Genomic DNA, 10,232 nt, shown 5'->3' on the forward strand with positions numbered 1-10,232 from the left:
GCTAAATATTTACCGAGCCGTTTTAAAGTTCCACCGCTCCGACTGGAGATATATCGAGATTTGCTCACCAGGAGCGTTATGGCGCGAAAGGGTTAAGAGCTCGACGCGAAGTCCGTCTCTCGCAATCGCATCTGCCAGTTCGCGCGCCCATTCCTGCAGTGTCCACGGCCGCAGGCCAAGGAGCTCGGCTCCTCGAGAGCACCGGCGGACGACGATCGGCTCCTCAGCAGTGGGACGCCGAGCTGGAGGCTCGGCCCGGAGCTCGCGCGGGCACGTGGAGCTTTCCGCTCGGGCCAGCAGGAAACGGGCGCCCCGCACAGCGACGCCCGCCGTAGAGTGCCGAGAGCTCGGCTCGACGCGAGCGCCGAGGAAAAGCGATCGGCTCCGCAGCAGTGGGAAACCGAGCTGGAGGCTCGGGCGGGAGCTCGCGCGAGCACATAGCGAGGTGCGTGCGCGGCGGCGTGACACAGGTGAGCGGGCAGCTGGCGCACATTTCGACTGTGGGAGCTGCCCAGGAGTTTGCTCTCTCCGTTCACACCCCTTTGCAGAATATATTGTGCACATGGTCAGTCTCTACAATATACTCACTGCGACACTGAACCTCCCAGAGCTCGTCCCGGTCCGTCACGGCCATCCTCGGCCTCCGAAGGGCCCCCGGCCGCGGCGCGGTGCGGCGGCGTCACAAATCCGACGGCAGAGCACCGGGACGCGGCCGGGCGATCCGAGGCCCAACTAGGCGTATGCATTGCCTATCCAGGGCTATCACCTGGACCTATCAACAGGCGCCTGCGGCGCCGTGCTCAGGAGTTGGTTTTCACTCACTCGAAATGTGGACGTAAAAGGGTTAAGTCTTATTCGTGGACTAACGAACAACGAATTTTTTTAACGAATTTCATATTCGCTGGGGTGCGCTTCTTAGCTCCCCGGCCCTGGATGTGAGGCTGCCGACTGCACTCCAAGTGCTCCAAGTGCTCGCGCGGTTGAAGTCAAACAAAGTTGGTATTGCTAAAAATCTCTCTCTCTCTCTTGAAGTCACAACACGCGGCTGCTTTTACTTCACCCTCACCCATTTTTCATACTCACGCGCCGCGATGCATACAGAGTGTTGAAAAAAAACAGACCCAAGGGAGGGATGGGAGGACGGCACGCCGCCACCACACAGGGATTTTAAGGAGAGGAGTGTGGTGCTAGAGGACAGAGGGGCGCGAGAAATTCTTTTGGCTATCGCGACAGCCAGGCCACAGCCCGCTCTTCACGAGGCTGCTGGGCGCGAGGTGAGGCCGCTCGAGCATGCGCCGCCTCCAGCCCGCTCTGTGGGCCCTCCTCGTCGCGGCGACCGGCTGGGTGATGGGCTCCGTGGAGCTGACGCAGGCGCTCATGACGACGGCGGGCGGGCGCTTTGAGACGGCGAGCGGGCTGCGCTCGAGCGCGTTTCTGGTCTCGTTTGGGCTGTCCAAGGCCGCGAGTAACCTGGTGGTCGGCTGGCTGGCGGACCGCGCTGGCCGCCGCACAGCCATGGCCGTCGGCTGGCTCGCCGGCGCAGCTGTCGCCCCGATGATCCACTTTGCACAGGCGTGGGAGGTGGTCGTGGCGTCGGACGTCCTGCTCGGCATCCAGCAGTCCTTCTGCTGGTCGGCTGGCATCTTCGCCATGCTCGACCTGCTCGGGCCGAGCAGGCGCGGGCTCGCCATTGGCCTGCTCGAGACGCTCGGCTACATCGCCATCGCAGCCTCGCGCTCGGCCATCGCCGCCGCCGGAGGGTCGTGCGGCGAGGACCTCGCGCTCGGGCTCGCCGGCGGCGTGTGCGTCGCCGGCGCGCTCGTCTCCGCCGCCTGCCTGCGCGAGACAAATCGGCCGCCGCCACCCGCCGCGCCCGCAAGCCCTGCGCACGACTCCGTCCACCTGGCGGCAGACGGCTCGGCCGGCGGCGCGAGGGGCGGATGCTGCTCGGCGAGCGCGGCGGCGCTTGCGGCGTGCTGCGTGGCGGGCTGCACGCTCAACTTCGGCACTGCCTTCGCGTGGGGCGCCATGACTCGCTGGCTCACCAGCCGAGAGTGCGGCGGCGGGACCTGCGCCGCCGCCGCCGTGTGCACTGGCGGCGGCGGCGGCGGCGGCGGCGGAGGGCTTGCGGCGAGCGTGCTCGTGGGCTACTCAGTGATCAAGGGCGCGGGGCAGCTTCCTGCGGGCGCCGCCGCGGACCGGAGGCTTCCTTGCGGCGCGGGTGCGCGCGGCCCCTCCTCCCTTCGCCAGCCGAGGGATGGCGCTGCCCTGTGAGCTGCGTGTGCGGGCGAGCTGGTAGGCGCGTGGAGCTATGTGGTGGTCGGGCTCGGCCTCTGCTCGGCCTCGCTCGCCTGCTTCTCGCTCCTCGTCGCCCTGGACGAGCCGCTTGCCCCCCTCCCTCCCGCCAACGAGACCGCGCCCTCGGGCGAGGAGGGGGTAGCGGAGAGGCCTCCCCCCGAGCCGTCCTGCGGGGACCCTTGCCGGAAGCTCCTCTCTAGGCGAGGAGGGGCGGGCGGAGAGGCCGCCGCTGAGCGGCGCCGCCGTCGGTGCGGCGGCGGGCCTCACCTCGCTGCTCGGCCTGGGCACCGCCCTAGCGTACGCCAACTTGCAGGCGTGCGCCGCGCCGCTCGTGCCGCCCCACCGCTCCTCCTCCGCCATCGGCGCCGTGCGGTGCGTGCGAGACTTGGGCTACGCCGTCGGAGGCGTCGCCCTCGGCGCGGTGAGCGATTTGTCGGGCCGGCCTTGGGCGGCGCCAGCCCTCGGGGCGGTGGCAGCGGCAGTGGCCGCCGCCCTGTTTGAGGGCGCGCGTGGGCGTGCGATCGCCGCCGAGAAGGCGGCGGGGGGGTTTGGGGCCACGGGATTGCGTGCCGGTGGTGCGGCGCCGTCCCGCCGAGAGGCGCGAGGGCGTTGCGCGAGCGGCAGCGGCGGAGGAGACGTGAGCTTGCGAGCGGTCGGCGAGAGTACCGAGCACACCGTGAGCGTGAGGGCGGCTTTGTGAGGTTGCGCCCAGCCCAAGCGTCGGGGTTTCCGGAGCTCGCCCTTCGAGTGGGCGTGACTTCTTCTTTTTTAGCCCAAGTTGCTCTCCGCCGAGCGGGCTGTCAGAGAGAGGCCAGCTGTCGGAGGCAGAGGGAGGCGATGGAGGTGGAGACGAGAGTGATTCAAGAACCCAGTTCAATGGCTGGCAATCGTACTAGCGACAACCACACTCCCGCCGTCCCGACTCTCCTCGAGCTGTGCTGCCGCACTGTGGACAGCCTGACCATCATCAACCTGGACAACGCGCTGGACGTCCTGCACTTTGGACGGTCACATTCCATTCCGGCGCTCATCCAGCGTGGCGAGGCCTTCATAGTGAACTCCTTTTCCGGCCTCACCACCAAGCACAGCAGCGACACCCTAGCGGCCGTCATCGGCGAGCCCAGCTACTCGCGGCTCCGGCGAGAGGCAGAGGAGCTCGCAGAGCAGACGGCAAAGTTGCGCCAGCTGGGCGTGGTGGTTGAGCCGCCGCCGCCGCCGCCGCCACCGCTGCCGCAGCAGCAGCCGTTGCAGCGAGCCTCGTCTGCTCCGCCGGTGCCGCCTCCCGCGGTGCCGCCTCGCGCGGCGGTGAGCGCTGCGGAGCGCGCGAGACGGCGCTTCAGCCGCGCGGCGTCCGCGTCGACCGAGAAGTGCGAGACGTGCCAGAAGTCTGTCTACCCCGCCGAGAGGCTCGCGCCCGTCGAGGGCCGCGTCTGGCACAAGCAGTGCTTCCGGTGGCGGATACAGAGGCCGCGCTGGCATGCCCCGGACATGAACTCTGACGTCTCCGAGACGCGTCCCGCAGGTGCGACCAGTGCGGCTGCAAGCTCACCGTCTCCGCGTTCGTGCTCTCCTCGGACGACGGGGCGCCGCTCTGCAGGCCGCACGCCGCGCAGCGCCGCGCCGCCGCCGGCGGGTCGTACGGCGGCGGGGGCGGCGGGGGCGCGAGCAAGCCCGTGCCGATGAGCCGCGCTGCCCTGGCGGTGCACGAGGCCGCCTGCCAGATGATCGACGAGCACCGGCGCGCGTGGGGAGGGAGCCATTGCGTCCGCTGCGCGAAGCCAGTCTACGCGATGGAGCGGCAGCTCGCGAGGACGCACCGCGGCGACAACCTCATCTTTCACAAGGCCTGCTTTCGGTGCGAGGACTGCGGCACGCTGCTGCGGCCAGACAGCTGGGAGGTGCACGGGGACGCGGCGGCGCTCGAGGCTGGACGCGGCGCCCTGTTGTGCCGAGTCCACTTCGCGGCGCGCGTGCAGGCCGAGGGAGGGAACTCTTCATAGAGGAACGATCTCGGTGGCGCTCTGACAGCGCCAACAGCATCTAGAGCCCTGTCCCCTGGGTGGGAAAGCATCGGCGCGCGGCTCTCTTGTCGGTGCGCGCTTTTGTGCGGCATGGGCGGGGGGAAGCATTTTGAATTTTTGGAGATTGGAGAAATTTCGTCTCACTGCACGTGTGCACCGCGCCCCGGCCCCCGCCGGCACCCCGCTGTGCGCGGCTGATCCCGCCCTGGCGCCTGGGTGAGGGGGTGCGCTCTCACGCTCACCGCACGCACGGCCCCACGGGCACGCGACAGCTCTGAGACTGAGTCTGACACGTCACAGGGTCAGACGTTCCTGAGAGGTGAGAGAGAGGTAGCCGTGAAAAAAAGCTCTAGAGGGGGAGAGGAAAAAGAGGTAAGGTCGCTGTCGTCGGAGAGGAGCAGGTCGTCTTCACACGTGTACGTGTCTCACCCCGCCAAGCATGATCATGTGCGCGTAGTCGCGCCGGTCGCGGTCACACTCACAGCGTCACACCAGACACGCCTCAGCGAGTGTGCACCGCGTGACGCCACGCGGCCGGAGACCCGCGCGCCCCGCGTCTGCGACCCCGCCCGGTGTGAGGGCTGCGAGCGCCTCGTCGCCGGGCTCGTCGCTCGCGTCGCCGCTCCGGCTCATCACACAGGCGGCCGCCCAACTAAAGTCGCTCCAACTCGGCGAGGCGGCGCCCGCGACGCGGCACAGCGCCGCGTGCCGCCGCCGCAGGTCTGCCCGCTGGGCGGCCGCTCGCTCCGCCAGCACAGGGCCGCAGAGCGACAGCACGTGCCGCTGCGCCCACATCAACGGCAGGCTCTCCTCAAACGCGCGGCGCGGAGGCAGTGTGCGCAGGTATGGCGCCCATCGCGATGCCGACCCGCCGGCCGCCTCCTCGAGCAGCGCGAGGATGAGGCGGTCCGTCTTCGCGAGCGCTCCGGCGGAGTGGGAGCGTGGCGTAGCGGTGAGGAGCAGCGCGTGAGGCACGACGAGGAGCACGTCGCCTCCCGCCACCGGCCGGGCCGCGTAGAGGCCGCGACCGCTCCGCCGGCTCTCGCCGAGACGGACGCTGCGCGAGCAGGCGCCGCCGTGCGCCAAGAGCCAGTCGTCCAGTCCCTCCATCTCGGACTCCTGCCGACCGTCTTTTCCCCCATTTTGACCAAGGCGCCTTCTGAAAGACCCGAAAAAAAACCGCTGATTTCAATTTTGTTGTGTGGTGGCGCACCTCTAGCGAGGCCCGCATAGTATGTGGGAGACTCCTGCCGCCGCCCCTGCCACCCCTGTGTCAGTGTGCCTGTGGTTGCGAGAGACGAGAGAGACTGCCAGTGAGAAGCTGGAGGCAGGTCGCTAGACTGAGATGAGACCGCCAGAAGAGTTGGGAGTCCACCGTGCACCGCGCTGCGAGCCTGTCGTGTCCCTTGTCAGGAGCAGCAGGAGAGCCCCACCTGAGAGAGATTTTTAGCAATACCAAACAAATCTAAGTTTTGTTTGTTCCCACCTGTGCCCCTGATCGTCCTTCCAAAATCCTGCTCGTGCAGGTGCGTGGACCCTGTCCTCCTCCCCCATCCCTCGTTTGGGTTTGTCTGTCTTCTTTCTTTCACTTTCTTTTTGTGTGGTGGCGGCGTGCCGTCCTCCCATCCCTCCCTTGGGTTGTCTGTTTTCTTTCTTTCTTTTCCCTCGTTGGTATTTTTCTTTATTTTCAGGGATCGAGTCTTTTTCTTTCTTTATTTTCATGCCAGTATGCCAAAAAGTCCTCTCTGAGACAGGCATCCCCGCCAAATGCTCAAATGCTCACCCTCGCCGCCATCTCGAGCGGCATGGCCGCTCCCTTGGCCTTGCCCGCCACATGCGGCCGCGGATGGCGCTCGACGAGCCGGTGCCTCGCCCCCCTCACGCCCCCCGGGCCTTCGCCCCCCTCACGCCCCCCGGGCCTTTGGCAAGCCGCTCGTGCGGGACCCCATCCGCCACAGTCGTCTCGGCTGGATCTGCCGACGAGGGCGAAGCGAGGCAACTAACGCTACTCACACGAGGGGCGGCACCGCCGCCGCGGCCTTGCCCTTGGTGGCCTCGCTGGCCGCCTCTCCCTTGCGCGAGCCGCGGGAAACGGCCACAGCCAGGCCCGCGACGAGGACGAGCACGCCGGCCGCCGCGGCGAGCGTGGCGTGGGTGCCAGAGGGGGTTGAGATGGCGCCGGCGGCGAGCTCGAGGTAGTGGTAACGGCCTCCCCCGCCGTGGTTACCACCACCGCCGCCGTAGCCGTAGTGGTGATATCCGCCGCCGCCGCCGCCGCCGCCGCCGCCGTAGCCGCCGCCTTGGTGCCCGTGGTCGTGCCATCCGCCGCCGCCGCCGCCACCGCCGCCGTAGCCGTAGCCGTAGTGATGGTATCCACCGCCGCCGTATCCACCGCCGCCGCCGCCACCGCCGCCGCCGCCGCCGCCGCCGAGCCGGTAGACGGACCAGCCGTCTCGGTCCTCGAGGGTGAGGTCGCCGTGGATCTGCGGGAGCGGCGAGGGTTAGAACTCTTCTCCCTGTGTCTTGCATCTCTACTCACGCGGTCTAGCTGTCGCGCCATGTCGCCGAGCATCCCTTCCTCAGGGCAGCAAGCGCACACGGTCCCGTCCAGAGCCCCTTGGCCGAACTCGAACTTCTCACGGACCGAGAATACGGAGCCGCAGTCGCCGGCACGGCGGTGCACCTCCACCAGCTCGGCGCAGGCGGCCATTGTCGTCGAGCCGAACGATTTAGTGTCAATCGACTTGGGGATGATTGTCGTTCCGGGGCAGCCCCCAAGCACCTATCATGCGGCGACGTCGTGTGTGTGCCAGCTGTCAGCCTGTCGACACACGAGCGACGTGTGCCAGCTGTCAGCCGGTCGAGCGACACGTGCCAGCACAGCGTCTAATAGGATATATGCCAGCGGACCTCGATCCACTTGCCTCTCCCGAGCAGCTCTGCTCGCTGTGCGGTCATCCCGTGCGTGACTGCGAGAAGGACAAGGACCAACAGCCTCATGAGCGATGAGCAACGAGGCGAGCACCACAACCCCTGGTAGGACCAACACGCTCACACCTTGGTGGGGCGTGCGACTGTTTCATCAAGAACTCACTTTTTATTTCGGTGCGATTACAGCGACATCTCCTTCTATCGCCCGTGCCTCGCCGGCCGGCGAGATTGCTAGAGGTAGCCTCGCATGTTACTCCTGTCGTCTGTTGTGATGTTGTGCCCTTCTCGAGGTTCTCGGGGTGGATATCCTTTGGCCGCGTTGGGTAGCGAGGACTGTGCCCTTGTTTGTTTCTCTTTCTTTCTTGGCACCTTGGATGGAGTGCTGGGGGGGGCGACAGGAAGAATGTGGCCCTGAGTTATGTGTACGCCAACTCAGGGTGTGTGGCAGCCAGCTGGCTGTGTGTCTTGTGAGCTTGTTTGTGTCTGTGAGTCGCTCGTGCGTGTCGTCATCAATCATCTGTCTCGCGTCCACCCATACCGCGTTGGTGTCCAGTCCGAGCCTGGCTGTTCTTCACCTTTCTACCTACCTCCCTCCTTCTGCCGTCCTGTGTGGCGGGAGCATTCCGCGTAAATTTCTGGTTGCCTCTACAGTGGCGGTTGCGGGCATTAAGAAAACAGCATTCTCCACTCAGAACACCGTAGACTTGAAAAACAAATCTAGACTTGGGAAGTGACAAGTGCGCGCCGCCCGCAGGCGAAGAGAAACTTTGAGCTGGGGCTTCCGTTCACACTCGTGTCTGGCCTTTTCTCCGGACCGCGCCTTGGAAATCGCCTCGTGGTTTCAGCGAGATGTTTTCTTTAAAAATGCCCCCCCCCCCCCCACCCACCCACTGCAAGAAGATGAAGTCCACCCCTCCGCTGCTGCTCCGAGCGGTGTCCTATCCGAGCCTGACTGTTTCTCATGCCCCTTTACTTACTTACTTGCCGGCCGCCAGGTGCTCCAAGGCAGCGGGGCTGCTCTTTCTCTCTCTCTCTACGGTACATCGTCGGAGACACGAGAACGAACGTGCACTATTGACCAGACAGACAGTAGGAGACGGGCGCGCACATCACTAATACGTAGACACCGTACTGAACAAGACACCAGGCATGGACACTTACCCGGGCCGTCCCGGAAGCCATGCCCATGGGCCATGGGCCTCGCTCTCCCTCGCAGTAGACAAAGCAAAACGCAGAAGACAGATGCGATCCTAGGGGGCTGCTTTGCAGGCCGGCGAGATGTACAACCGCGGCCCTAGTGGCCCTGTGTCGAGCTCACCGCATCAGCCGATGACATTCTTGGGCGCTGCTGGCTGGCCGTCTTGCCCAATGCCGCAGACGTCCAGCACGATGTCCACCTCCTTCCCGACCGTCTTGCACTCGCCCCAGAAGCCCACAGCAAGGTTGGCCTTCGAATGCCCAGGCACCGGTGGCTGGTCCTTCCAGCACTGCTGCTCGGGGGTGGTCCAGTAGCCAGGGAGCTCGCCGCAGACAGCAGACGGGTGTCCCTCCGGGCATTCAAACTTCGTCTTCGACCAGCTCTGGCTGTCGCCGTTCCAGGCCCACGTGTGATCCTTCGAGAACTGCGAGTACTTCCCCTGGCAGTCACCCACCGAGCCCGGGCAGTCGGTGCACCGAGGGTCGAGATCACCCGCAGTCTTCGTGTGGCAAAAGGGCAGATGCTCGTGCTCGGGGCAGATCCTGTAGTCCGGGATGGAGCATTGCAACACAGGCTTGCGCTTGCTGCACTCGGGACTCAGGTTGGACGCATCGCACACGAGACCACCGGCGTCGGCCGCGCAGTCGCTCATATCATCCTTGGCGCTCCAGGCCGCGCCGGCGTCCACGCAGGCAGGCTCGTTCGTGCCCGGCGAGAATGCGACGAGGGACGAGCTCATGCCGTATCCGTACCACGGCTCGACGTCGGGCAGGTTGGTGAGCGGCAGTGGCGCGTTGAGGTCTCCGTTCGTCGCCACCATGAAGGCTCCATTCATCGCGAACGGCATCTCCCACCGCCCATTGTTGCCCTCAATGTCCCAACTCGCGCGCCTCCACTTCAGATGCGCCGCATCCGAAGGGGCTTTGCGCGCCTCGGGAAGCGGACCGCCCCCGCCGAGAAGAAGGTCGCCTGCTCGTGCTTCGGCACCTTGCCAAAGTCCTCCACCTCGATGTCTTCGTCGCAGTTGTTCCTCACACTGAACTTCTTGACGATGATCTGGCCAGCATTCTTGGGCTTGTGACTGGCCTGGCAGAGCGCCAGGTCTGCGCCCTTGCACGCAGTCGCACCATGTGGCGTGCACACGTGATGCGTGTGGTCGTAGCAGCACATCCCCTCTGCGGCAAGGGCCTTGTTGATGCACTCCTCAATGGTGCAGTGGCGTTCGGTTTGGTAGGCCGGGCAAGCGGGCAGGGCCTCGCTGACTGGTGCAGCCATCGCGATGTCGATGGCGGCAGTGGCGGCGATCACAACAAGCTTTGAGAACACCGGCATGGTTGGTATCCTGCGGACACGGCGCGCGGAGAGACGTGAGGCGCGCACTGGAGGGAGGAGGAGCCGCCGCGGCGTCGCGGCGGAGGTGGCGCGGCAGGCTGGCTGGCGGGGGCTGGCAGGGGCTGGCTGGCAGCGCACGTGAGGGTGTGCGGCGAGTTTTGAGAGTCCTGCAACGTCCTTCCTGAACAAGGCCTATGAAAGGCGGGCACCACCTTGCAGGACGTCTGACATGTTTCGATGAGGTGCAGGTCAGAGCAGCTCGAGCGACGGAGGGTGATGAGGGCCGCCGCGACAGCGGTCGATGCTTTTACTAACGATCTTTATGACCGCGCGTCCTGAAAGAAAGAAAGAATTGACGGGGCGAAAGCAAACGAGGGATAGGAGGAGGAGCACCTCTCCTTAAATCCCTGTGTGGTGGCGGCGTGCCGTCCTCCCCGCCTCTCCTTGGTTTG

At 65.9% G+C, this 10,232-nt stretch overlaps 3 protein-coding genes across 3 annotated transcripts; 2 read left to right on the top strand and 1 right to left on the bottom strand.

The window, feature by feature from the left end:
- Positions 1-1,290: 1,290 nt before the first annotated feature.
- EMIHUDRAFT_217843 (hypothetical protein) lies at positions 1,291-2,998 on the top strand (the record flags this gene model as incomplete). The annotated part of the gene is made up of 4 exons (XM_005760609.1): positions 1,291-2,085; positions 2,164-2,221; positions 2,300-2,436; positions 2,507-2,998. 4 exons carry the CDS (start codon positions 1,291-1,293, stop codon positions 2,996-2,998), a joined length of 1,482 nt encoding a protein of 493 aa, XP_005760666.1.
- A 176-nt stretch (positions 2,999-3,174) lies between these two features.
- Positions 3,175-4,298, top strand: EMIHUDRAFT_217844 (hypothetical protein; the record flags this gene model as incomplete). The annotated part of the gene is made up of 4 exons (XM_005760610.1): positions 3,175-3,492; positions 3,667-3,749; positions 3,821-3,860; positions 4,008-4,298. 4 exons carry the CDS (start codon positions 3,175-3,177, stop codon positions 4,296-4,298), a joined length of 732 nt encoding a protein of 243 aa, XP_005760667.1.
- Positions 4,299-6,029: 1,731 nt separating this feature from the next.
- EMIHUDRAFT_438416 (hypothetical protein) lies at positions 6,030-7,385 on the bottom strand. Its single transcript, XM_005760611.1, has 3 exons — positions 7,230-7,385; positions 6,859-7,101; positions 6,030-6,802 (listed from the first exon to the last, which is right to left on the bottom strand). Exons 1-3 carry the CDS (start codon positions 7,317-7,319, stop codon positions 6,329-6,331), a joined length of 807 nt encoding a protein of 268 aa, XP_005760668.1. The 5' UTR covers positions 7,320-7,385; the 3' UTR covers positions 6,030-6,328.
- Positions 7,386-10,232: the final 2,847 nt, after the last annotated feature.

Source organism: Emiliania huxleyi (assembly GCF_000372725.1).
Source record: "Emiliania huxleyi CCMP1516 unplaced genomic scaffold EMIHUscaffold_75, whole genome shotgun sequence".
Taxonomy (NCBI): Eukaryota; Haptophyta; order Isochrysidales; family Noelaerhabdaceae; genus Emiliania; species Emiliania huxleyi.

Coding starts and splice junctions, on each gene's coding strand:
- EMIHUDRAFT_438416 (XM_005760611.1), bottom strand. CDS start 7,319: ATGAGGCTGTTGGTCCTTGTCCTTCTCGCAGTCACGCACGGGATGACC. Junction 7,102..7,229: donor GGAGAGGCAAGTGGATCGAG/GTCCGCTGGCAT, acceptor GCCGCATGATAG/GTGCTTGGGGGCTGCCCCGG. Junction 6,803..6,858: donor TGGCGCGACAGCTAGACCGC/GTGAGTAGAGAT, acceptor CCGCTCCCGCAG/ATCCACGGCGACCTCACCCT.